The 26,210-nt window shown below is 62.9% G+C and overlaps 2 protein-coding genes across 2 annotated transcripts; both read left to right on the top strand.

The window, feature by feature from the left end:
* Window positions 1-881: 881 nt before the first annotated feature.
* On the top strand, window positions 882-14,865 carry TRIM28 (tripartite motif containing 28). Its single transcript, XM_088539064.1, has 17 exons — window positions 882-1,086; window positions 2,658-2,761; window positions 3,256-3,388; window positions 3,464-3,599; window positions 5,141-5,257; window positions 5,339-5,453; window positions 5,540-5,686; window positions 8,044-8,158; window positions 8,242-8,315; window positions 8,410-8,632; window positions 8,878-8,917; window positions 10,704-10,905; window positions 12,399-12,616; window positions 13,971-14,082; window positions 14,182-14,256; window positions 14,331-14,465; window positions 14,697-14,865. The coding sequence occupies exons 1-17, from the start codon at window positions 882-884 to the stop codon at window positions 14,859-14,861; spliced, it is 2,316 nt and encodes a 771-aa protein (XP_088395190.1). The 3' UTR covers window positions 14,862-14,865.
* Window positions 14,866-16,013: 1,148 nt separating this feature from the next.
* On the top strand, window positions 16,014-24,441 carry UBE2M (ubiquitin conjugating enzyme E2 M). Its single transcript, XM_088539082.1, has 6 exons — window positions 16,014-16,154; window positions 16,639-16,733; window positions 19,150-19,188; window positions 19,812-19,915; window positions 21,843-21,906; window positions 24,295-24,441. The coding sequence occupies exons 1-6, from the start codon at window positions 16,046-16,048 to the stop codon at window positions 24,433-24,435; spliced, it is 552 nt and encodes a 183-aa protein (XP_088395208.1). The 5' UTR covers window positions 16,014-16,045; the 3' UTR covers window positions 24,436-24,441.
* Window positions 24,442-26,210: the final 1,769 nt, after the last annotated feature.

The following is a 26,210-nucleotide window of genomic DNA, read 5'->3' as shown; positions in this document are numbered from 1 at the left end:
ACACCAAGGAGGGACGTCCTTGTCCTGGGACACTCATGGGGGTGTCACCACCACAGGGACACCAAAGAGGGGACATCCGTGGGGGTGTCACCACCCTGGGGACACCAAGGAGCCATGTCCCCACCCTGGGGACACTCACAAGGGTGTCACCACCTGGGGATTGCTGGATGGGGAACCTGAAAAATAATGGGAATGGGGAGGGATTCCGCAAAGCAGGAATGGGGAGGGAAGCTCCATGGACAAACGGGGAGCCGGCAGGGGGGGAGGCGCTTCCCAACTGGGAATGGGGAGGGATTCCACAAAGCAGGAATGGGGAGGGAAGCTCCATGGACCAACCGGGAGCCTCCCCCTGTCAATCAGCCAATTCCAGGCGCCTATTGGCTGTTGCGTCGCCGGTCAGCCAGCTGATTGGTCCGTCTCCTTTTAGCCCCGCCTTACCCGCCGTCACGTAGGAGCGCTCCCTCCCCTCCCCTCTCCCCGCCCACGCCCGCTTCCTATTGCTGCAGAGCCCCGTCACTCACGCGCTGTCCCCGCCCCCAGGGGCGCTCCCTCCCCTCCCCGCCAACGCCGCTTCCTATTGCTGCAGAGCCCCGTCACTCACGCGCTGTCCCCGCCCCCAGGGGCGCTCCCTCCCCTCCCCGCCAACGCCGCTTCCTATTGCTGCAGAGCCCCGTCACTCACGCGCTGTCCCCGCCCCCAGGGGCGCTCCCTCCCCTCCCCGCCAACGCCGCTTCCTATTGCTGCAGAGCCCCGTCACTCACGCGCTGTCCCCGCCCCCGCGGGCGCTCCGCGGGCGCTGATTGGCTGCACCGCCCGCTGCGCGCGCAGTCCCCACCCCCCGCGGCGAGGCGCTCCGGTGCTGAGGCGGGGGTCGCGCTGCCATGTCGGGCCCGGCGGTCGCGGGCGATGCGGGCGGCCCCGGTGGCCCCGTCGAGGCCCGCGGGGACGCCCTGGACCTCCTGGAGCGCTGCGGCGCGTGCCGGGAGCGGCTGCGGGCCGAGCGGGAGCCGCGGCTCCTGCCCTGCCTGCACTCCGTGTGCCGGCCCTGCCTGCGGGCCGGCCCCGCCGTCGCCAAGGAGGGGCCAGGTGAGGCCGGGGGGGGAGTCACCGCGTCCTCGGTATTGAGGGGGTTCCAGGGGGTGGCCGAGTACTAAAGGGGTCGGGGGGCGTTAAAATAAGGGGTCTGGGGGCGCAGCCTTGTTCTAAGGGGGTCGGGGGGCCTTAAAATAAGGGGTCTGGGGGCAGCCCTGTACTAAGGGGGTCGGGGGGCAGCCCTGTACTAAAGGGGTCGGGGGGGCATTAAAATAAGGGGTCTGGGGGCAGCCCTATACTAAGGGGTCGGGGGGGCATTAAAATAAGGGGTCTGGGGGCAGCCCTCTACTAAGGGGGTCGGGGGGGCATTAAAATAAGGGGTCTGGGGGCAGCCCTATACTAAGGGGGTCGGGGGGGCATTAAAATAAGGGGTCTGGGGGTGCAGCCCTGTTCTAAGGGGGCCTGGGGGCCGCCCTATAGTAAGGGGGTTGGGGGGCTGTTAAAATAAGGAGTCTGGGGACAGCCCTATACTAAGGGGATCTGGGGGGGCATTAAAATAAGGGGATCCGGGGGGGCCTTAAAATAAGGGGTTGGGGGACATTAAAATAAGAGGGTCGGGGGGGCAGCCCTATAGTAAGGGGGTTGGGGGGCATTAAAATAAGGGGGATGAGGGGGTAGCCCCATAGTAAGGGGGACATGGGGGGGTTCCCTATAATAAGGGGGTCTAGGGGCCGCCCTAATGTTTTTTTGGGGTGGGGGGAAGCGGAAGCTGCTCGTGATGCCCTAGAGCTCCTGGGTGCCCCCAGCCTCTCCCCTCGATCCGCGCCGTGTCCCGGAATGTGCCGCGATGTCCGGTGGGATCCTTGGGATCCTCCCGACCCTCCGTGCTGCACCCGGACACCCGGACCCATTCCAGCCCGGAATTGTCCCCGCCGCGGTAGCGCTTGGCCTTGCTCATCGCGGTCCTCCCTATGGGGGATTGGAGCCCCCCATTCCTTTGTGTCCCCGGCGCCTCCCGGGCGGAGAAATTTCCGGAGAGATCAAAAGCTTCGGCTTCCTCTCGCTGCCACCTGGGGCAGATGGCATCTCAACCGTCGCTGGTGGCTTTGTCACCAGCGAGGAGGAGGAGGAGAAGGAAGGGCAGACTGCGCTGCCTGGCTGTTATCCAAGGAGCACCCCCAAAATCCCATCCTTGGCATCCCGGGAATGTGCTGGGCCTTTAGATGTGGCCTTAAGGGACCTGGTCCAAATGGGCTCGGATAGGAGCCGGAACCTTCTCCCCTCCAAGGTGGACAATATCCGGATCTCCTGGCGCGACGGCACCCGGACCACGTTTTCCCATTAGGAGTTTGGGTTTGGAGTGAGGGGCATCCCGTTTTTTGAGGCGTTCCCATCCGCTCCGGGCTCTTCCTTCTCCCCCTCCATGGGATGGGCCGGAAAAAAAATGATGGGAGAAGCTGGGGCTTCTCGGAGCCTCTTTATCCCACCCTGGTTTGGATATTGGAGCCCAGGAAGGTTTGGAGGGCGAAGAGGGAACGAGGAACCGTCATCAGGGGAATCCACAGGGGCAAAATGTGGCAATTGGGGCAAAATGCAGCGTTTTGAGGCCGTTTCTCTCCCCTCAGTGATCGACTGTCCCATCTGCAAACATCAGTGTTACTTGAAGGACATCGTGGAAAACTATTTCTTAAGGGACAACGGGACCGATGACAACCGCAGTTCGAGCCAGGTGAGACCCCGCGCTCATTAATGAGACGCTAACGAGTTGCTTTTAATGTCGCAGGAGCCCAAATGATCTAATTAGGAATAATTGCGTTGTATTTCTTCTTGGGTTTATTGCAGTGGGCCTAGGGTCAATTATACCCCTTTTCTGGGTGTGTTTTGGGGCAGCTGAGCAAAACTGGAGCTGTTTTGTGCTTGTGCTAACAGCTAAAAAAAAAAAGCGATTAAAATAGGGGGGAAAATGGGGGCGATGGGGGGGGGAAAATGGGGGCGATGGGGGGGGGAAAATGGGGGCGATGGGGGGGGAAAATGGGGGCGATGGGGGGGAAATGGGACATAATGTGGCTGATGTAATTAAAAAGGTTAAAACGAGCTCTGACTTGCTGGGGAGAGGTGGGATTGAGGGCACAGCCTCACTAGGAGATGCCAGGGAGGTGGGGATTTGGGGAGGGGTGTTGTTGTCCCCGGGCGCTTGTCACCCGCCGGGGCTTTGTCCCCTAGTGCTGCACCAGCTGCGAGGACAACGCGCCGGCCACGAGCTACTGCGTGGAGTGTTCGGAGCCGCTGTGCGAGACGTGCGTGGAGGCCCACGCGCGCGTCAAGTACACCAAGGACCACACCGTGCGAGCCACCGGTCGGTCCCCGCGGCGCCGGGTGACGCCCGCGCGGCTCCGGGTGACGCCGCGGTGACGGTTTCCTCCCCACACAGGCGGCTCCCGGGTGAAGGAGGCCGAGCGCGCCCTGCACTGCGCCGTGCACAAGCAGGAGCCCCTCGTGCTCTTCTGTGACACGTGTGACACCCTCACGTGCCGCGACTGCCAGCTCAGCGCCCACAAGGACCACCAGTGAGTGGGGACACCCCCTTGCCAATTAACACCGCAATTAAGCGCGGCTGACATCACTTTTCCCACCCAAATCATTCCGTTACCAAACTCCCTCTCTTCATCTCACATCCAATAACTGATCACACTCATCAATTAAACCTTAATTCTCACCCATTCCCTAATTTATCATTAAAATGCTTTTAATTGATTCTGAATAAATTGGTTTTAACCAGTTTATAAACTGGTTTTTAAGGAAGAGCTAAGAAATTGGATAACTAATCAGCCACTAAAAATACATTGGAATTGAGTTTTCAATCTGCTTGAGTTATCCATTAAAAATTTAACCAGTTGGTTACCAGTTTATTACATTGGAATTTAGTCTTCTATCTGCTTGATTCCAATGAGTTATCCATTAAAAATCTAACCAGTCGTTTACCAGTTCATTAAATAATCAGATTAACTTGACTGTTAATGGCTAAGTAATCTGATTAGTTTTCAAGCCAATTAGTTATTTTAGAAGATAAGCATAAAATTTTATCTGTTAAATCATTTTACATTAAAATACTGCCTGGTTAGTGTAGCTATCTGTTTAGTTTTTTGCTTAATTTGATATTTGTTTTGATAGGTAATTTAACTTATTAATTATGGTCACTTTTACTTATTAAGTGAAGTTTGTGTTATCTAGTTAGTGAAGTGATTAGTTAATCATATGGTTTTCAAGCCATTTGATTAAGCAGACCTTAAAAATAGTATATATGTAGTATATAAAGTAGTGTGTGTGTATATATAGTAAAAAAATAGTATATAGTTTTAGTATACGTGAAACTTAATTAAGCTAGATAGCGGATTTAAGTTAAATCAATATTTAATAGGTGATTTGTGGGTTTTCTTAGCTTGACCAGCTGACTAATTTTCCCAGGTTTTTAACCAGTTTGGTTTTATTTTAATGGCGTTTTATAGGTGGTTTTTTTGATGGCTTTAATGGGTTTTGGGGGGCTTAACTATATGGCAAAGGTTGGCTAAGCATCAGGTTAACTTAACTAGAGTTAAGTTCCCCCAAGGGAACTGGGTTGTTGGGGGTCCTGGGAACAGCCCGACAAGGGAATTGGGTTGCTGTCAGGCTGTTCCCAGGACCCCCGAGGGGATTGGGTTGTCCCCAGGCTGTTCCCAAGACCCCCGAGGGGATTGGGTTGTCCCCGGGCTGTTCCCAGGACCCCCGAGGGGATTGGGTTGTCGCCGGGCTGTTCCCAGGACACCCCGAGGGGATTGGGTTGTCGCCGGGCTGTTCCCAGGACACCCCGAGGGAATTGGGTTGTTGCCGGTCTGTTCCCAAGACCCCCGAGGGGATTGGGTTGTCGCCGGGCTGTTCCCAAGACCCCCGAGGGGATTGGGTTGTCGCCGGGCTGTTCCCAGAACACCCCAAGGGAACTGGGTTGTCGTCGGGCTGTTCCCAGACCCCCCAAGGGCCGTTTTTCCTGGGGGGACACATGGATCGGTGCCGAAGAGGCCGCGTTGTCCCTTTGGGGCCTGTCCCCAACCCCGTTTCCCGCCCCCCGCCGCAGGTACCAGTTCCTGGAGGACGCGGTGAGGACCCAGCGCAAGGTGTTGGCGTCGCTGGTGAAGCGCCTGGGTGACAAACACGCCAGCCTACAGCGTTCCACCAAGGAAGTGCGCAGCTCGTACGTATCCCGGGAATGCAGGGGGGTCTCCGCGCCGCCAGGAAGCTCCCGGCTCATCCCGGGGCTCATCCCGGCCGGCAGCATCCGCCAGGTGACGGACGTGCAGAAGCGGGTACAGGTGGACATCAAGATGGCCATCCTGCAGATCATGAAGGAGCTCAACAAGCGCGGCAAGGTGTTGGTGAGCGACGCCCAGGTGAGGCCGTCACCCGCGGCGGTGGTAGCCACCGCGTCCCGCTCCGTCCCCCCCCCCCCCGTCACCCGCTCGTCCCCTTCCCGCAGAAGGTGACGGAGGGACAGCAGGAGAAGCTGGAGCGGCAGCACTGGGCCATGACCAAGCTGCAGCGGCACCAGGAGCACGTGCTCCGCTTCGCCTCCTGGGCCCTCGAGAGCGACAACAGCACCGCGCTGCTGCTCTCCAAGAAGCTGGTGAGTCCCCGAGGGGACGTCACCCGCCTCGTCACACCCTTTTTGGGGACAGGGACCCCCTCCCGGGGCGCCTCGTGGGGCCACCCGGTTCCCCCTTGTTCGCTCTGCTCTCCAGGGCTGTCTGTGCCCACGTTTGCCCTAAAAATCCCAGCTTGGAGAAACCTGTCATCGAGTGGGGACACGGGATGGTCACCTGTGGGGGTGGCTGGACCCCAGGTCACCCACATTTGGCTTGTGAGGGGTCTCTGTGGGGTGTTGGCTGTCACCCCCTGCTCTTCCTCGCCTGTTTCTGCGGTGTGAGGGGTGCCCGGAGCTACCGGCTGCCCTTGGCAGTGTCAAGATCCCCCCTCTTGGCATCCCGGGGATGCCCCTGTGTCCCCTCCTATCCCGCCCATGTCCCCAAGGTGCTGCAAGGTGGCACTTATGGGTCCCCAGGCTCCCGCTCCGCGTTCCGGGGGTGCTGCAGCGGGTCCCTTTGGAGTTCCCACACCCATGGGTGCCCTTGGGATGGTGCAGCGGGTCCCCTGGGTGGTGGCAGATGCCACCCCTGGGTCCCATCGGGGTCCCTGCGGTTTGACGGGTGCCCCGAGGTGCTGCCTTTTGTCCCCTTCCTCTGCCTATGCTGTGACAAGCTCCCTGAGGACACTGCTGTGGGGTCCCTCAGGGTCCCCAGGGCACGGTGGGTGTCCCCAGGAGGCTGCTCTGTCCCCTCGGGGTCCCCAGGACACAGTGGGTGTCCCCAGGGTGCTGCTATGTCCCCTTGAGGTCCCCAGGACACCATGGGCCTCCCCAGGAGGCTGCTCTGTCCCCTCGGGGTCCCCAGGACACGGTGGGTGTCCCCTGAGGCTGCTCTGTCCCCTTGGGGTCCCCAGGACACAGGGGATGTCCCCAGAGTGCCGCTATGTCCCCTCGAAGTCCCCAGGACACGGTGGGTGTCCCCAGGGTGCCACTATGTCCCCTTGAGGACCTCAGGACACCATGGGCCTCCCCAGGAGGCAGCTCTGTCCCCTCGGGGTCCCCAGGACACCATGGGTGTCCCCAGGGTGCTGCTGTCCCCTCGAGGTCCCCAGGACACGGTGGGTGCCCCCTGAGGCTGCTCTGTCCCCTTGGGGTCCCGAGGACACAGGGGATGTCCCCAGAGTGCCGCTATGTCCCCTTGAGGTCCCCAGAACACGGTGGGTGTCCCCAGGAGGCCGCTCTGTCCCCTCGGGGTCCCCAGGACACGGTGGGTGCCCCCTGAGGCCGCTCTGTCCCCTCGGGGTCCCCAGGACACCATGGGTGTCCCCAGGAGGCCGCTCTGTCCCCTTGAGGTCCCCAGGATATGGTGGGTGCCCCCAGGAGGCTGCTCTGTCCCCTCGGGGTCCCTGGGACATGATGCGTGTCCCCAGGGTGCAGCTATGTCCCCTTGATGACCCCAGGACACCATGGGTGTCCCCAGGAGGCTGCTCTGTCCCCTTGGGGTCCCCGGGACACAGGGGATGTCCCCATGAGGCCACTCTGTCCCCTCGGGGTCCCTGGGACACAGAGGGTGTCCCCAGGGTGCCGCTATGTCCCCTTGAGGTCCCTGGGACGCGGTGGGTGTCCCCAGGAGGCCACTCTGTCCCCTCCGGGGCCCCAGGACACAGTGGGTGTCCCCAGGGTGCAGCTATGTCCCCTTTATGACCCCGGGACACAGTGGGTGTCCCCAGGAGGCTGCTCTGTCCCCTCGGGATCCCCGGGACACAGTGAGTGTCCCCAGGAGGCCACTCTGTCCCCTTGAGGTCCCCAGGACACAGTGAGTGTCCCCAGGGTGCTGCTCTGTCCCCTTGAGGTCCCCAGGGCACGGTGGGTGTCCCCTGGAGGCCGCTCTATCCCCTCGGGGTTCCCAGGACACGGTGGGTGTCCCCAGGATGCTGCTCTGTCCCCTTGGGGTCCCTGGGACATGATGGGTGTCCCCAGGGTGCCGCTATGTCCCCTCGGGGTCCCCAGGACACGGTGGGTGTCCCCAGGGTGCTGCTCTGTCCCCTCGAGGTCCCCAGGACACGGTGGGTGTCCCCATGAGGCCGCTCTGTCCCCTCGGGGTCCCCAGGGCATGGTGGGTGTCCCCAGGACGCTGCTCTGTCCCCTTGGGGTCCCTGGGATACGGTGGGTGTCCCCAGGGTGCCGCTATGTCCCCTTGATGACCCCAGGACACCATGGGTGTCCCCAGGGTGCCGCTATGTCCCCTTGATGTCCCCAGGACACGCTGGGTGTCCCCAGGGTGCTGCTTCGAGGTGTCCCCACAGTCTAACACCCCTAGGCTGTTGTCACATGTCCCCTTGATGTCCCCATGCCGGGCACCTCGGTGACACCACCGCTCTGTCCCCTGCGCCCCCCAGATCTACTTCCAGCTCCACCGGGCCCTCAAGGCCATCGTGGACCCCGTGGAGCCGCAGGGCGACATGAAGTTCCAGTGGGACCTCCACGCCTGGACCAAGAGCGCCGAGAGCTTCGGTGAGCCCGCGGGGACACCCTGGGGACACCCGCCTTCGCCCTGGGAGCCGGCGGCTCCGCCGACACCCTCCTCTTCCTCGCAGGGACCATCGTCTCGGAGTGGGGCTGTCCCCAACCGCCAACCTGCGGCCTCAGCCCCGTTGAAGGAGCCTCCCAGGTACCTTGGGGTGCTGGCGAGGGGACAGACGGGGGTGCTGGCACCCATGGGTGCCCCCCACCCTGTGATAACGGAGCCACCTCTACCCATCCAGGCTCCCTTGCAAGCCACTGTGGTCAGCAAAGGACAATACGCCCCCGGTCCCCTCCTGCAGCCCCCCAGGGGACCGGCCACCCCCCAGGGCGCCGTCCCCAGGACGGGGACCCCCCCGCTGGCCCGGAGCACCGAGGGCGCCGACTGTCCCCTCCTTGTCCCCACGCGTCTCCCCCCAGAGCCGGCCGAGGTCCCCCGGGACGCGGCTGCCGGCGCCGAGACGGGTGAGTGACCAGCGGGAGGAGGAGGATGGGGAGGAAGACGCCTGACAAATTTGGTGCCTTTTTTGGGATTGGGTGCCCCTTTTTGGGGGCTTTTGGCACCCCCTTTTTGGGGGCTTTTGGCACCCCCTTTTTTGGGGCACTGGGCGCCCTTTTTGGGGCACTGGGCGCCCTTTTTGGGGCACTGGGCACCCCTTTTTGGGGCATTTGGCCCCCTTTTTTGGCATTTTGTACTTTTTTCTCTGCAGCTCACGGCCCCCCTGAACCGACTGTGACTGTAGCCAAGAGGTGAGTAGCGGTGTCCCTTGTCACCCCCCCGTGCCACCCACGCCTCTTGTCACCCCCTACCTTTGGGATGGGGAGGTGGATGGCTCCCCCCTGCCCTTATCCAGCTGCCTGTACCTGTGTCCCCCTCCTTTCCCTTGTCACCAAGGTCACTCGGCCTTTCCTGTCACTTGCCACCTTCTTCCCAAGGCTTTTCCCCCCCACCCCACTTGTGCTCTGGGTGTTGTGGGACCCCCCTCCAGCCCCCCCTGTACCCCTTGTCACCTCCTGGGTGACCTGGGGACACTCTGCCCCTTGTCACTGCCTACCAAGGGCTCCCATGTCCCTTACCCTAGAGGGCACTTAGGACTCTCTTGTCACCTTATACCCTGTCCCTTGTCACCCTGTGCCCGGGGGCGGTCAGGTCCCCCCCATATCCCTTGCCACCCTATCCCACACACTCCCCTGTCCCTTGTCACCTCGTACCAAGGCCCAGAGCATGAGGGGACAGGACCAGCCGTGTCCCTGTCACTGGGGGTCCTCAAAGGTCCCCTCATGAACTCGTTATTCAGGAGGAAGCGGCTTAGCCCCCCCCAGGAGGAGGAGGAGGTCATTAAGGACCCACTCATTAAACGGTAATGACGATGGTGGGGGGGGACCTGGGACCCTCCTGTCACCCCCTGTCCAGGGCTTTCCAGTCCCTTGTCACCTTCTGCCCAGGAGTAGCCAGGACCCTCCTGGCCCTTGTCACCCTGTGCCCAGGGACCCGCCTGTCTCTTGTCACCCTGTCTGTTGTCACCACATGCCTAAGGGTGACTGGGACTCCCGTGTCACCCGGTACCTGGCATTCGCCTGTCACCTGGGTCACCCTGTGCTCAGGGGTAGCTGGGACCCTTCTGTTCCTGCAGCTCTGTCTCCCCTGTCCCTTGTCACCTTGGGGGACCCTCTTGTCCCTTGCCCCCTTGTGTTGGGGACCCTCTTGTCCCTTGCCCCCTTGTGTTGGGGGACCCTCTTGTCCCTTGTCACCTTGTGTTGGGGGACCCTCCTGTCCCTTGTCACCTTGTGTTGGGGACCCTCCTGTCCCTTGCCCCCCTTGTGTTGGGGGACCCTCCTGTCCCTTGCCCCCCTTGTGTTGGGGGACCCTCTTGTCCCTTGTCCCCTTGTGTTGGGGGACCCTCTTGTCCCTTGCCCCCCTTGTGTTGGGGACCCTCTTGTCCCTTGCCCCCTTGTGTTGGGGGACCCTCTTGTCCCTTGCCCCCCTTGTGTTGGGGGACCCTCTTGTCCCTTGCCCCCCTTGTGTTGGGGACCCTCTTGTCCCTTGCCCCCCTTGTGTTGGGGACCCTCTTGTCCCTTGCGCCCCTTGTGTTGGGGACCCTCTTGTCCCTTGTCCCCTTGTGTTGGGGGACCCTCCTGTCCCTTGCCCCCATTGTGTTGGGGGACCCTCCTGTCCCTTGCCCCCCTTGTGTTGGGGACCCTCCTGTCCCTTGCCCCCCTTGTGTTGGGGGACCCTCTTGTCCCTTGCCCCCTTTTGTTGGGCGACCCTCTTGTCCCTTGTCACCTCATACCACGGCTCTGCTGTTCCTTGTCATCCTGTCCCCTACGCTGGGGCCCTCTCTGTCCCCTCTGTCCCCAAGGGACCGGCGCTGCCAGCTCCCCAATTTGCCCCCTCAGCCAAGAGCTCCTGGTGCCTCAAGGCCTGTTGGTGCCACCCTGTTCCCAGGGGGGCTTCTCGCACCCCCGAATCCCAAGGGGCTGCAGCCAGGGAGGTGTGTGTGGGGGGTGCACCCTGATGTCCCCTCGCTGTCCCCAGGAGCCGTCCCCTCGAGGGCCGCGCCACCGTCCTGCTCCGCAAGGTGCCCCGGGTGAGCCTGGAGCGCCTGGACCTGGACCTGTCCGGGGCGGCGCAGCCCCCCGTGTTCCGCGTCTTCCCGGGGACGTCGGCCGAGGACTTCAACCTCATCGTCATCGAGAGGGGGGCGCAGCAGGGACCCGCGGGCCCCGCCGTTGTCAAGGCAAGTCCCCCCGGCGTCACCCGTGTGTCACCCATGCGTCACCCGTCCGTGTGTCGTCACCCGTCTGTGTCACCCATCCGTCCCCTGGCGTCACCTGTCGGTGTCACCCGTCCGTCCCCTACCCTGGTCCCCTGGCGTCACCTGTCCGTGTCACCCGTCCGTCCCCTGGCGTCACCTGTCTGTGTCACCCGTCCGTCCCCCGCCCTGGTCCCCTGGTGTTGCCCATCTGTCCCCTGGCATCACCTGTCCGTGTCACCTGTGTGTCACCTGTTTCCCCCGCCCCGGCGTCACCCGTCTGTGTTGCCCATCCGTCCCCTCCCCTGGTTCCCTGGCATCACCTGTCCGTGTCACCCGTCCGTCCCCCAGTGTCGCCCGTCTGTCCCCTGGCATCACCTGTCCGTGTCACCCGTTCCCCCCCCCCCCCCCCCGCCTCAGTGTCACCCATCCGTGTCTCCCACCGCCCCAGCGTCACCCATCTGTGTCACCTGTCTGTGTCACCCATCCATCCCCTACCCTGGTTCCCTGGCATCACCTGTCCGTGTCACCCGTCCGTCCCCCACCCTGGTCCCCTGGTGTTGCCCATCTGTCCTCTGGCGTCACCTGTCCATGTCACCCGTGCGTCACCCATTCCCCTCCCCCCTGCCCCGATGTCACCCGTCCGTGTCCCCCACCGCCCTGGCGTCACCCATCTGTGTCACCCATCCATCCCCTACCCTGGTCCCCTGGCATCACCTGTCCGTGTCACCTGTCCGTCCCCCGCCCTGGTCCCCTGGTGTTGCCCATCTGTCCTCTGGCATCACCTGTCCGTGTCACCTGTGCATCACCGGTTTCCCCCCCCCGCCCCAGTGTCACCCATCCGTGTCCCCCAGCGTCACCCATCTGTGTCACCTGTCTGTGTCACCCATCCGTCTCCTACCCTGGTCCCCTGGCATCACCTGTCCGTCACCCCTGGTGTCGCCTGTCTGTCCCCTGGCCTCACCTGTCCGTGTCACCTGTGCGTCACCTGTTTCCCCCGCCCCGGCGTCACCCGTCCGTGTCCCCCACTGCCCCAGTGTCACCCGTCGTGTCACCCATCCGTCCCCTACCCTGGTCCCCTGGCATCACCCGTCCATCCCCCCCCGGCATCACCTGTCCGTGTCACCCGTCCGTCCCCCACCCTGGTCCCCCGGTGTCGCCCGTCCGTCCCCTGGCGTCACCCATCCGTGTCACCCGTCCGTCCCCCAGTGTCGCCCATCCATCCCCTGGCGTCACCCGTCCCTGTCGCCTGTCCGTCACCCGTCCATCCCCGGTCCATGTCCCCCGGCATCCGTGGTCCATGTCCCCCCTCCGTGTCCCCCGGCGTCCCCTGTCCGTCCCCCGGTGTCCCCCAGTGTCCGTCCGTCGTCATCCCCCAGCATCACCCCTGTCTCCCGTCCGTCTGTCCCCAGCGTCTCCTGTCCGTCCCCCGGTGTCTCCTGTCTGTCCGTCACCCGTCCCGTCCATCCGTCCCGCAGGAGGAGGAGCAGGAGGCTCCCATCGGAGACGCCCAGGACACCAAACCGCCGGGCCCGGTGGCCGAGCACCCCGGGGTGCCGCCTGTTGCCGCGCCGGGGTCCTTGGCGGCCGCCTGTTGCCGCGTGTGTCGCCGCGCCGGCGCCGTGGTCATGTGCTACCGCTGCGAGCACTGCTACCACCTCGACTGTCACCTCCCCGCCCTGCAGGAGGTCCCCAGGTAGGTCTGATCCCGGGATCACATCCCTCCCGGAACAGGGGACAGTGACATTTGTGTCCCCCGGCCTTCAGGTTGTCCCATCCCGCTGGGATCTGAGGGTCCCTGTGCTTAGGCATGGTCCCTGCTAGAGCTCCAGGATCCCCTGTTCCTCGCCTGGGATTCCCTCGCCTGGGATTCCCTCGCCTGGGATTCCCTCGCCTGGGATTCCCTCGCCTGGGATTCCCTCGCCTGGGATTCCCTCGCCTGGGATTCCCTCGCCTGGGATTCCCTCGCCTGGGATTCCCTCGCCTGGGATTCCCTCGCCTGGGATTCCCTCGCCTGGGATTCCCTCGCCTGGGATTCCCTCGCCTGGGATTCCCTCGCCTGGGATTCCCTCGCCTGGGATTCCCTCGCCTGGGATTCCCTCGCCTGGGATTCCCTCGCCTGGGATTCCCTCGCCTGGGATTCCCTCGCCTGGGATTCCCTCGCCTGGGATTCCCTCGCCTGGGATTCCCTCGCCTGGGATTCCCTCGCCTGGGATTCCCTCGCCTGGGATTCCCTCGCCTGGGATTCCCTCGCCTGGGATTCCCTGGCATCTGCTGCTCCCTGGATCTCCAGGGATCTCCTGCAGCCACTGGATTTTGGGATATCCCCTCCTATTGATGCTCCTAGTTTCCTTGTACCAGGAAGAGAACAAAGTTCCTATGAGCCCTCATGATCCTTTATGGAATTCACTGGTGCCACCAGATTCCCTGCTGATCCCTGGACCCCTAAATATTTTTTTTCCCAATTTTTCCCAAGATTTATCTTTCCCACCCCCATCTGCTTCTCTCCCCTGGGATCTGGTGGCTTTTTAGGGAGGTGCTTGGGTGCCACTGGCTCCCCTGGATATTCTCCCTTTTCCCGGGATCTGGGGATTTCCTTTCTCTGATTCCTAGCAGAGATTTCTCTGGAATTTTATGGTCCTTTTCTATGTTAGCATCCCCCTGTTGATCCCAAATCCATAGGAGCCTGGCATGCCTCATCCACACAGGGATCTACCCTGTGCTCCCAGATGCCCCAGGAACACGGATTCCACACAGGAACATGGATCCCTTGGGAAAAGCCGCCCCAATCCACGTGGGCAGCCTGATCCAATAGGGGAGGGCTTCTTTGATCCCAGAATCCCGGGAATTGGTATCCCTCATCCATAGCCCCTCTCAGCCGTCGATCCTTGGGCTCCTGGCCTTGATCCATGTGGGAATCAACACCTGGAGATCCATTGGGATCCGCTGCTCCAGGTGTTGCTGGTCGCCAACCCTTTGGTAGGGCCAGAGACAGATCCCGGGATCCCTGCGGACACCCGGATCCCACCGGATCCCGCTTGATCCCGCAGCCCCGAGTGGAGGTGTCTGCTGTGCCAGGACCCCCCGCACGAGGACGTCACCACCGGCTTCCCCTGTCCCGAGGAGGGGACACCCCGCAAGCTCTCGGCCCCGGACCAACAGGTAGACGGAGCATCCCGGTGCCGGGAAAGAGCCGATCCCGGTGCCGGGAAAGAGCCGATCCCAACGGATCCCTCACCCTCCTCATCTCCCTCGGCGCAGAAATGCCAACGCGTCTTGCTGGAGCTGCTGTGCCACGAGCCCTGCCGGCCCCTGCACCGGCTTTCCAGCTCTCCGGTGAGTCCCCGGAACGCCGGGAATGCCGGGAATGCCGGAGCCACCCCCGCTGATGTCCCGGTTGTCCCCAGGAGGGCCGGGCCGACGCCGTTGACCTCACCCTGATCCGGGCCAAGCTCCTGGAGAAGCTGTCGCCTCCCTACGGCTGCGCCGAGGAGTTCGCCCGCGACGTGTGGAGGATGATCCGCCAGTTCAACACACTCACCGAGGTGCGACGGGAAAATCCCGGGCCCTTCCCGGGGCTTGGGAAGGCGAAAAGATGGGCTGGGATAGGGGGAAGCGGATGGGCATTCCCTGCTCCCGTGGAGGGTGGGAAATGCGGGGGTCTCCCTGCGCTGTGGGAATAAAAAAAATGGGATGGATCGAGGAGGGCGGTGGGAGGAAGGGCTGGTTTTGGGGTGGCTTTTTGGGGGGGTCCAGCCCCTTCTTTGCCCCCCCAGGACAAGGCGGACGTGCAGTCCATCCTGGGCCTGCAGCGCTTCTTCGAGGCCCGGCTCAACGCCGCCTTCGGCGACCGCAAGTTCTCGGCCCTGCTCGGCCCCGTCGTCCCGCTGGACGAGGCCGAAGGCTCCCGGGCCTCTCCCGCCGGCCCCCTGGGCCCGTGACCGTCTCCTTTAGGTTAGGGGGCAGGAGGCTGCTGGGGAAGGGAGAGAGGGGGGCAGGACGTGGCTCATTTGGCCTCCCCTTCTTGCCCCAGGGCCCAGGGGAGGGATGGGGTGGCAACCTGGTTCCTTCTCCCTTCCTCCTTCCCTTTCCTCCCCCTTTTTGTCCCTGTCTCTACCAGATAAATAAAGCCATGAATCTCCAAGCTCTTCCCCGTCCTGCCATGTTGTCCTCCGGGCGTCAGATTTGCCCTTGAGCCCTCCTCTTCCCCCCCCCCCTTCATCATCATCATCCCCCCCAGGCACTGGATGGAGGGGGTTGGAAGGGGGAGGTGTCCTTGGAAGCACGGGAAGGGGGGAAGATCTGGGAATGGGGCCTGGAGAGTGCCCATAATAAAGATGGCCGTGCCCAAATTAAAGATGGCGGCGCCCACTGGGGGAGAACGGCACGCCCACTTAGGGGGTGGGCCTATCAGCGCGTGGTTGGTGCTTGGGGCTCCTCCCACCACCCGCTTTTGGCAGACGGAGGCCGGAGAGGGGAACGGAGGTCTCCGGAAAGAGCCGAGGCTCTCCGATGAGAGCCGAAGGGAGAGGGGAGGGGCAGCGCTCTCCGGAAGTTACCGAGCATAGCCGAAGGGAGCCGAAGCGGCGAGCCCTCCCCGTTTACGGAAAGAGCCGAAGCAGCGGGGGCGGGAGCTCCGCCCCTTTCCGGAAAGAGACGAAGCGGGCGTGGGGAGGAAGACCCCGGAAAGACTCGCCCTCGTTCCGGAAGAACCCGAAGCGCCTTCGGCGCCCGCCCGAGCTCCCTCCGGAAAAGCCCGAAAGGCGCCGGCGCGAAGCCTCCCGCGCCTTGGCCCCGCCCCCTTCCGGAAAGCCCCGAAGCCCCTTCCGGAAAGCCCCGAAGCGCTTCCGGAAGTTGCCGATCGGCGCCGGCCGTTGCCGATTCGCCCCCCTCCCCTCCCCCCCCCCCCTCGCTCGCCTCCGCCCGCGATCCCGGCCCGGCTCCCGGTGCCGCCGCCGGTGCCGCCGCCTTCCCCGTCCCCCCCCCCCGCCTCGTCTCTCCGCGCGGAGCCGCCGGGGGGGAAGGGCCGCAGCTCTCGGCTCCCCGCCGCTGCCCCCCCCGCCCCGGGCCCGGCCCGGCCCCGTACCCCGTCCCGGGGCGGCCCGGCCCGGCGCGGCCCGGCAGGATGATCAAGCTCTTCTCGTTGAAGCAGCAGAAGAAGGAGGAGGAATCGGCCGGCGGCACCAAGGGCACCAGCAAAAAGGCCTCGGCCGCTCAGCTCCGCATCCAGAAAGGTGACCCGGGACCGGAACCGGGACCGGAACCGGGACCGGCACGGGGAGGGAGGGAACCGAGGCTGCACCGGCCTCAGAGCCGCGGGGGCCGCTGCCGCCTTCCCCGGGCCCGAACCGGGGGAGTAGAACCAGGTCTGGACTCGCTTGGGCTTATGGAGGGGGGGAACCCACCTGGGCCCGGTACCGGGGACCGAACCGGCGCTGGACCCACGTGGTCCCTATGAGGGGCTGCTGCAGGGCAGGACCCGGCCCGGTACCGGGGTGCTGGGGAACCAGAACCGAACCCACCCCCTCTTTAGGGTTCGGGGGGCAGCTACTGAGTATTCCGGGTCGGAACCGGCCCTGGAGCGGCCCTGGGACCCCCATCCCGCGTGTGGCACCCGGGGATCCCGGATCCCTCGGGATTTTCCTCCATCCGCGTCTTTTTTTTTTTTTTTTTTTTCCCCATCGTGGGTTTTTTTCCTGACCCGCGTCCCCGTCGCAGACATCAACGAGCTGAACCTGCCCAAGACCTGCGAGATCGACTTCTCCGACCAGGACGACCTGCTGCATTTCCGCCTGCTCATCTGCCCCGACGAGGTGACGCTGCCCGCGGCGGCCCCGGGGTCCCCTCTTGTGTCCCCCGGGTCCTCTGTCACCCCTGGGGTCCCCTCTTGTCCCCCTCAGATCCTCTGTCACCCCTTTGGTCCCCCCATCATCCATGGGATCCCTTCTTGTCCCCCCCTGGATCCTCTGTTGCCTCTTGGGTCTCCCCATTGTCTCTGGGGTCCCCTCTTGTCCCCCCTGGATCCTCTGTTACCCCTGGGGTCCCCCCATGGTCCCTGGGGTCCCTTCTTGTCCCCTCCGGGTCCTCTGTCACCCCTTGTGTCCCCCCCATCATCCCTTGGGTCCCCTCTTGTCCCCCTTGGAACCTTTGTTACCCCTTTGGTCCCCCCATCATCCATGGCATCCCTTCTTGTCCCCCCCTGGATCCTCTGTCACCCCTGGGGTCCCCTCTTGTGTCCCCCGGGTCCTCTGTCACCCCTGGGGTCCCCTCTTGTCCCCCTTGGAACCTTTGTTACCCCTTTGGTCCCCCCATCATCCATGGGATTCCTTCTTGTCCCCCCTGGATCCTCTGTCACCCCTGGGGTCCCCTCTTGTGCCCCCCAGATCCTCTGTCACCTCTTGGGTCCCCTCTTGTCCCCCTCAGATCCTCTGTCACCCCTTTGGTCCCCCCATCGTCCATGGGATCCCTTCTTGTCCCCCCCTGGATCCTCTGTCACCCCTGGGGTCCCCTCTTCTCCCCTTGGAACCTCTGTCACCTCTTGATTCCCCCCATCATCCCTTAGGTCCCCTCTTGTCCCCCTTGGAATTTCTCTCACCCCTTGGGTACCCCCATTGTCCCTGGGGTCCCCTCTTGTCCCTCCTGGATCCTCTGTCACCCCTTGGGTCCCCTCTTGTTCCCCCTGGAACCGCTGTCACCCCTTGGGTCCCCCCATGGTCCCTGGGGTCCCTTCTTGTCCACTCCGGATCCTCTGTCACCCCTTGGGTCCCCTCTTGTTACCCTTGGAACCTTTGTTACCCCTTGTGTCCCCCCATTGTCCCTGGGGTCCCCTTCTTGTCCCCCCCGGATCCTCTGTCACCCCTTGGGTCCCCCCATCGTCCCTGTGGTCCCCTCTTGTCCACTCCGGATCCTCTGTCACCTCTTGGGTCCCCTCTTGTCCCCCTTGGAACTTCTCTCACCCCTTGGGTCCCCCCCATCATCCCTTGGGTCCCCTCTTGTTCCCCCTTGGAACCTCTGTTACCCCTTGGGTCCCCCCCATTGGCCCTGGGTCCCCTCGTGTCCCCCCTGGATCCTCTGTCACCCCTTGGGTCCCCTCTTGTCCCCGCTTGGAACTTCTCTCACCCCTTGGGTCCCCTCTTGTCCCCCCTGGGTCCTCTGTCACCCCTTGGGTCCCCCCCATCATCCCTTGGGTCCCTTCTTGTCCCCTCCGGATCCTCTGTTGCCTCTTGGGTCTCCCCATTGTCCCTGGGGTCCCCTCTTGTCCCTCCCGGCTCCTCTCTTACTCCTTGGGTCCCCTCTTGTCCCCCTTGGAACCTTTGTTACCCTTTGTGTCCCCCCATTGTCCCTGGGGTCCCTTCTTGTCCCCCTTGGAACCTCTGTTGCCCCTGGGGTCTCCCCATTGTCCCTGGGGTCCCCTCTTGTCCCCCTCAGATCCTCTGTCACCCCTTGTGTCCCCTCTTGTTCCCCCTTGGAACCTCTGTCACCCCTGGGGTCCCCCCAGCATCCCTTGGGTCCCTTTTTGTGTCCCCCCTGGATCCTCTGTCACCCCTTGGGTCCCCTCTTGTCGTCCCCCCCTGGAACCTCTGTCACTGCTTGGGTCCCCTCTTGTCCCCCTTGGAACCTTTGATACCCCTTGTGTCCCCCCATCATCCCCGGGGTTCCTTCTTGTCCACTCTGGATCCTCTGTCACCCCTTGGGTCCCCTCTTGTCCCCCCTGGAACCTCTGTCACCTCTTGGGTCCCCCCCATTGTCCCTTGGGTCCCTTCTTGTCCCCCTTGGAACCTCTGTCACCCTTTCGGTCTCCCCATTGTCCCTGGGGTCCCCTCTTGTCCCTCCTGGATCCTCTGCCACCCCTTGTGTCCCCCCATTGTCCCCCTTGGAAACTCTGTTACCCCTTGGGTCCCCCCATCGTCCCTGGGGTCCCCTCTTGTCCCCCCTGGATCCTCTGTCACTACTTTGGTCCCCCTCATTGTCCCTGGGGTCCCCTCTTGTGCCCTCCAGATCCTCTGTCACCCCTTGGGTCCCCTCTTGTCCCCCTTGGAACATCTGTCACCCCTTGGGTCCCCCCACCCTGGTCCCCTGGGGTCCTTCTGCCCCCCCAGATGCTTCGTTAGCCCTTGGGCTACTTCTCCATCCCCACAGGGAGCCCCTTGTCACCCCCTTTGTCCCTTGTCCCCCTTTGGGGTCCTCCCGGTGTCCCCATCCCGCGGTGACGTCTCTCTTTTCCCCCAGGGCTTCTACAAAGGAGGGAAATTCGTCTTCAGTTTTAAGGTCAGTCACGTCCATGGGGACGGGGGAGCCCGTGGCCACCAGGTCCTGCCTTGTGGCCATCAAGGTGGAGCCAGGCCACTTGTCTGACCATGGGTGGCCCCACGTCCACCCCATTGGTTTGGGTAGGGGCCAGTGGTTGGCCACCAAAGAGGCACAATTAGTAGCCACCAAAACGCGACTGGTTTATCCTATGGGATCTGGGGCTGAGCGGCTACTGAAATGTTGGCCATGGCCACCAAAATGCCATACACGGATCCACTCCTTGTGGCTGCCAGGATGTGACTGGTGGCCACCAAAACGTGACTCATGGGCTGGAATTGGGATCAGGGGTTGGTGGCCACTGAGATAGGACAATTAGCCACGTGTTTGGGGGGTGAATTAGAAGCTGGTGGCCATCCAGATGTCACACGTGGCCACCAAGGTGTGAATAAGAGCCAGGTGGCCACACCAGGGTGTCACCAGTGGCCACCAAGACGTAGGCGTCTCCCCTATGAGTCAGATAAGCTGCTGGCCACCAAGATGTGAACAGTGGCCATGGGTGGCAATGGAGGCCACCGGGACGTGACCGGTAGCCACATGGTGGCCCTGTGAGTGCAGAGCTGTGACCTTGTCCTTGTCCCCAGGTTGGCCAGGGCTACCCCCACGACCCGCCGAAGGTGAAGTGCGAGACGATGGTCTATCACCCCAACATCGACCTGGAGGGCAACGTGTGCCTCAACATCCTCAGGTGGGCACAGCTGGGGCACATCTGGGGCGGCCACGAGCACATCTGGGGCGGCCACGAGCACATCTGGGGTGGCCACGGGCACATCTGGAGCGGCTATGGCTGCGCTGGGGTCTCCCATGTCCCCCTGTCACCCGTCAGGGTGGGATAAAGGGGTCCCCATTCCACGTTGTGACCCCAGACGTGGCCATGGGATGGACGTGGCCACATCTGGGGTGGCCCTGAGCACATCTGGGGCGGCCACGGGCACATCTGGGGTGGCCACAGCTGTGCTGGGATCTCCTGTGTCCCCCCATCACCCGTCAGCGTGGGATAAAGGGGTCCCCGTTCCACATTGTGACCCCAGATGTGGCCATGGGATGGACGTGGCCACATCTGGGGCAGCCCTGAGCACATCTGGGGCGGCCACGAGCACATCTGGGGTGGCCACCGCTGTGCTGGGATCTCCTGTGTCTCCCCGTCACCCGTCAGCGTGGGATAAAGTGGCCCCCATTCCACGTTTTGACCCCAGATGTTGCCATGGGATGGATATGGCCACATCTGGGGCAGCCCTGAGCACATCTGGGGCGGCCACGAGCACATCTGGGGTGGCCACAGCTGTGCTGGGATCTCCTGTGTCCCCCCATCACCCGTCAGGGTGGGATAAAGGGGTCCCCGTTCCACATTGTGACCCCAGATGTGGCCATGGGATGGATATGGCCACATCTGGGGCAGCCCTGAGCACATCTGGGGCGGCCACGAGCACATCTGGGGCGGCCACTGCTGCGCTGGGGTCTCCCATTGTCCCCCCATCACCCGTCACTGTGGGATAAAGGGGTCCCCGTTCCACATTGTGACCCCAGATGTGGCTGGATGTGGCCATGGGATGGACATGGCCACATCTGGGGCAGCCAGACGCACATCTGGGGTGGCCCCAAGCACATCTGGGGCGGCCACAGCTGCACTGGGGTCTCCCGTGCCCCCCTGTCACCCGTCATCATTGGATAAAGGGCTCCCCATTCCACGTTGTGACCCCAGACGTGCCCATGGGATGGACGTGGCCACATCTGGGGCAGCCACACGCACATCTGGGGTGGCCACAGCTGTGCTGGGATCTCCTGTGTCCCCCCGTCACCCGTCAGCGTGGGATAAAGGGGTCCTCGTTCCACATTGTGACCCCAGATGTGGCCATGGGATGGACATGGGCACATCTGGGGCAGCCACACGCACATCTGGGGTGGCCCCAGGCACATCTGGAGCGGCTATGGCTGCGCTGGGGTCTCCTGTGTCCCCCCCGTCACCCGTCAGTGTTGGATAAAGGGGTCCGCATTCCATGTTTTGTCCCCAGATGTGGCCATGGGATGGACGTGGCCACATCTGGGGTGGCCACGGCCACATCTGGGGCGGCCACAAGAACATCTGGGGTGGCCACGGCTGCGCTGGGGTCTCCCATTGTCCCCCCGTTACCCGTCAGGGTGGGATAAAGGGGTCCCCATTCCACGTTGTGGCCCCAGATGTGACTGGAAGGAGTCATGGGATGGACGTGGGCACATCTGGGGCGGCCCTGAGCACATCTGGGGCGGCCACGGGCACATCTGGGGTGGCCACAGCTGTGCTGGGATCTCCTGTGTCTCCCCGTCACCCGTCAGGGTGGGATAAAGGGGTCCCCATTCCACGTTGTGACCCCAGATGTGGCCATGGGATGGACGTGGCCACATCTGGGGCGGCCACGGGCACATCTGGGGCAACCCTGAGCCCATTTGGGGTGGCCACAAGAACATCTGGGATGGCCACGGCTGCGCTGGGGTCTCCCATGACCCCCCATCCATATGGGATAAAGGGGTCCCCATTCCACGTCGTGACCCCAGATGTGGCCTCGGGATGGACGTGGGGGGACCCCAGCTGGATCGGGGTCCCCGTGTCCCCCGCTAACGGCCACCTCTGTCCCCAGAGAGGACTGGAAGCCCGTCCTGACGATAAACTCCATCATCTACGGCCTGCAGTACCTCTTCCTGGTGAGGGAACGGGGTAACGGGGCACCCCAAAACCCCAAGGGGGGTACTAAGACCATTAAGGGCCATTGGAGGTATCGGGGGGTACGCCGGAACCCCAAGGGGGGACAGTTAGGGGGTACTAAGGGCATTAAGGGGTATTGGAGCACCCCAAAACCCCAAGAGGGAACAGTCAGGGGGTCCTAAGGGCCATCGGGGGTAACGGGGCACCCCAAAACCTCAAGGAGGGTACTAAGGGCATTAAGGGCCATCAGGAGTAACCGGGGGCACCCCAAAACCCCAAGGTGGCACCGTTGGGGGTCCTAAGGGCATTAAGGGCTATAGGGGGGTACCCAGAAACCCCAAGGGGGGACAGTTGGGGGGTACTAAGGGCATTAAGGGGTAATGGGGCACCCCAAAACCCCAAGGGGGCACAGTCAGGGGAGATCATGGGCATCCAGAAACCCCAAGGGGGGACAGTTAGGGGGTCCTAAGGGCATTAAGGGGTATTGGAGCACCCCAAAACCCCAAGGTGGCACTGTCGGGGGGTTCTAAGGGCATTAAGGACTATCATGGGGCACCCCAAAACCCCAAGGGGGGTACTAAGGGCATTAAGGGCTATTGGGGGGCACCCCAAAACCCCAAGGGGGCACAGTCGGGGGATCCTAAGGGCATTAAGGGGTAATGGGGTACCCAGAAACCCCAAAGTGGGACAGCTGGGGGGTCCTAAGGGCCACTGAGGGTAACAGGGGGTACCCCAAAACCCCAAGGGGGGTACTAAGGGCATTAAGGGCTATAGGGGGGCACCCAGAAACCCCAACGGGGGACAGTCGGGGGGTCCTAAGGGCATTAAGGGTTATCAGGGGGCACCCCAAAACCCCAAGGTGGGTACTAAGGGCATTAAGGGCCATTGGGGGTAACAGGGGATACCCCAAAACCCCAAGGTGGCACCATCAGGGGTTCCTAAGGGCATTAAGGGGTAATGAGGCACCCCAAAACCCCAAGGGGGCACAATCGGGGGTCCTAAGACCATTAAGGGCTATGGGGGGCACCCCAAAACCCCAAGGGGGCACAATCGGGGGTCCTAAGACCATTAAGGGCTATGGGGGGCACCCCAAAACCCCAAGGGGGCACAATCGGGGGTCCTAAGACCATTAAGGGCTATGGGGGGCACCCCAAAACCCCAAGGGGGGACAGTCAGGGGGTCCTAAGGGCATTAAGGGGTATAGGGGGGTACCCAGAAACCCCAAGGGGGGACACTCGGGGGGTCCTAAGGGCATTAAGGGTTATCATGGCACCCCAAAACCCCAAGGGGGGACATTCAGGGGATACTAAGAGCACTAAGGGTTAACAGGGAGTACCCCAAAACCCCAAAGTGGGACAGTTGGGGGGTCCTAAGCGCCATTGGGGGTGACAGGGGGTACCCCAAAACCCCAAGGTGGGTACTAAGGGCATTAAGGGCCATCGGGAGTAACTGGGGGCACCCCAAAACCCCAAGGCGGCACCATCAGGGGTTCCTAAGGGCATTAAGGGGTAATGGGGCGCCCCAACACCCCAAGGGGACACAGTCGGGGGTACTAAGGGCTATAGAGGGTACCCCAACACCCCAAGGGGACACAGTTGGGGGTACTAAGGGCTATAGAGGGTACCCCAAAACACCAAGGGGGTACAGTCGGGGGGTCCTAAGGGCATTAAGGGGTAATGAGGTACCCCAAAATCCCAAGGGTGGTACTAAGGGCATTAAGGGCCATTGGGGGTAACAGGGGATACCCCAAAACCCCAAGGCGGCACCATCAGGGGTTCCTAAGGGCATTAAGGGGTAATGGGGCGCCCCAAAACCCCAAGGGGGCACAATCGGGGGATGCTAAGGGCATTAAGGGATCATGAGGCACCCCAAAACCCCAAGGGGGGTACTAAGGGCATTAAGGGCCATCGGGAGTAACCGGGGGCACCCCAAAACCTCAAGGTGGCACCGTTGGGGGCACTAAGGGCTATACAGGGTACCCCAAAACCCCAAGGGGACACAGTCGGGGGTACTAAGGGCTATAGAGGGTACCCCAAAACACCAAGGGGGTACAGTCGGGGGGTCCTAAGGGCATTAAGGGGTAATGAGGCACCCCAAAACCCCAAGGTGGGTACTAAGGGCATTAAGGGCCATTGGGGGTAACAGGGGATACCCCAAAACCCCAAGGCGGCACCATCAGGGGTTCCTAAGGGCATTAAGGGGTAATGGGGCACCCCAAAACCCCAAGGGGGCACAATCGGGGGTACTAAGGGATATAGAGGGTACCCCAAAACACCAAGGGGTTACAGTCGGGGGGTCCTAAGGGCATTAAGGGGTAATGGGGCGCCCCAAGGCGGCACCGTCAGGGGGATCCCCACCGTCCCCATCGTGTCCCCCCCCCTCTACAGGAGCCGAACCCCGAGGACCCCCTGAACAAGGAGGCGGCCGAGGTGCTGCAGAGCAACCGGCGCCTGTTCGAGCAGAACGTGCAGCGCTCCCTGCGCGGCGGCTACGTCGGGGCCACCTACTTCGAGCGCTGCCTCAAGTAGCCCCCCCAGCGCCGCCCCCCTTCCCCGCCCCCCCCCGCTATTTATTGCCCCCCCGGGGGCGGGGGGGGGCATCCCCCTCACCCTCCTCTTGCCCCAATCCCCCCCCCGCCTTCCCCGGGGCAGCTCGCGAGCGCGGAGGGTAATTAAAGGGCGACGGTAACGAGCGGCGGCTCCCCCCTTCCCTCCTGCTCCGTGTCCGGCTGCGCTTCCTTTGGGAAAGGGGGGAAAAAGGGGGAAAAGGGGGAAAAAAGGGGCTCAGGACCCCGGAGCGTCGCCCTGTTTCCCCCCATTTCCCCTCCCTGCTGATCCCAACTCGGATCCCATCTTTTCCTGGGATATTTGGTTGCCTTCCCCCCCATCTGATCCCATCTTTTCCCGGGATATTTGGTTGCCCCTCACCACCATCTGATCCCATCTTTTCCCGGGATATTTGGTTGCCTTCCCCCCCATCTGATCCCATCATTTCCTGGGATATTTGGCTGCCCCCCCCCCCCATCTGATCCCATCTTTTCCCGGGATATTTGGTTGCTCCCCCCCCCCATTTGATCCCATCTTTTCCTGGGATATTTGGTTGCCTCCCCCATCTCATTCCATCTTTTCCCGGGATATTTGGTTGCCCCCCCACCCATTATGGCCCTGTTCCCTCCCAGGGACAAGGAGGCCCCGGTGCCACCCGGCCCCTGTGACCCCCAGTGTCCTCCCCCCCTCCCCAGTGATTCCCAGAAAATTCCAGGTTTCCACTCCCTTCCCATGTTTCCCGGTGTGTCCCTTTCCCTGGTAGGTCCTAGTGTGTCCCAGTAGGTCCCAGGGTATCCCGGAATGTCCCTGTTTCCCTGGTAGGTCCCAGTATGTCCCAATGTATCCTGGAATGTCCCTATTCCCCTGGTAGGTCCCAGCGTGTTCCAGGAGGTCCCAGGGTATCCTGGAATTTCCCTGTTCCCGTGGTAGGTTCCAATGTGTCCCAGTAGGTCCCAGTGTATCCCGGAATGTCCCTGTTTCCCTGGTAGGTCCCAGTATGTCCCAATGTATCCTGGAATGTCCCTATTCCCCTGGTAGGTCCCAGCGTGTCCCAGTAGGTCCCAGGGTATCCCGGAATGTCCCCGTTCCCCGGTAGGTCCCGGCGTGTTCCGGAATCTCCGTGTTATGTCCCACTATGTCCCAGTTCCCGGGTCCTCCCGGCTGCTGGGAGCCGCCGTCCCCTCCCAAGGCGACGCTCTGGCGCCCACGTCTCGATGCTCCCCCGGGCAGGAAGTGACGTCTTCCCCAGCCGCACCAGTGGCTGGAGCGCTCGACAGGGCCGTTCCGGCCGCTACGTCTCTATGGTTGATCCTCCGGGAAGGCGGAGCGGTGGCGTGCCTCGCTTTGTCACGTGATCGAAACGACCGCGTGACGTCACGGAGTTTGCGGAAGTGCGCGGGAGAAACCGGGAGACGCGGAAGGATCGGGGTGAGGGGAGGGGCTGGTCCGGGGGGGTCGTAGCGGGGGGCGGGGGGGTCTGGAGGACCCCGGTACCGGGGAGGGGGGTCTGGAGGACCCCGGTACCGGCGGTCCCTAGAGCCGGGCGGAGGAGCGGGTTCGAGAGGGGCGGGGGGACGCTCGGTACCGGGTACGGGACCATAGAGAGGCCCCGGGACCTCCAGGGAAGGCGCCTAGAAGGGCCCCTCCCGGGTGCGGAAACCATAGAGAGCAACGGGTTGGAGGCGCCCGGTACCGGGTGCGAGACCATAGAGAGCGGCGGAGGCCCCCGGGGGTCCGTTGGGCTCCCGGGACCATAG

This window comes from Tinamus guttatus, unplaced genomic scaffold (assembly GCF_059628265.1).
Source record: "Tinamus guttatus ecotype Peru unplaced genomic scaffold, ASM5962826v1 Tinamus_guttatus_pri_ptg001362l, whole genome shotgun sequence".
NCBI lineage: Eukaryota > Metazoa > Chordata > Aves > Tinamiformes > Tinamidae > Tinamus > Tinamus guttatus.
Note: the sequence above shows the minus strand (reverse complement) of the source record. Positions and strands in the feature narration are given on the sequence as shown.

What these genes read in the sequence shown, in the direction of transcription:
- TRIM28 (XM_088539064.1), top strand. Translation starts at nt 882, where the DNA reads ATGTCGGGCCCGGCGGTCGCGGGCGATGCGGGCGGCCCCGGTGGCCCC. An exon ending in ACTGTGACTGTAGCCAAGAG is followed by an intron (nt 8,918 to 10,703) that starts GTGAGTAGCGGT and finishes CGCTGTCCCCAG; the next exon opens with GAGCCGTCCCCTCGAGGGCC. An exon ending in GCCCTGCAGGAGGTCCCCAG is followed by an intron (nt 12,617 to 13,970) that starts GTAGGTCTGATC and finishes TTGATCCCGCAG; the next exon opens with CCCCGAGTGGAGGTGTCTGC.
- UBE2M (XM_088539082.1), top strand. Translation starts at nt 16,046, where the DNA reads ATGATCAAGCTCTTCTCGTTGAAGCAGCAGAAGAAGGAGGAGGAATCG. An exon ending in TGCTCATCTGCCCCGACGAG is followed by an intron (nt 16,734 to 19,149) that starts GTGACGCTGCCC and finishes CTTTTCCCCCAG; the next exon opens with GGCTTCTACAAAGGAGGGAA. An exon ending in GTGTGCCTCAACATCCTCAG is followed by an intron (nt 19,916 to 21,842) that starts GTGGGCACAGCT and finishes CTCTGTCCCCAG; the next exon opens with AGAGGACTGGAAGCCCGTCC.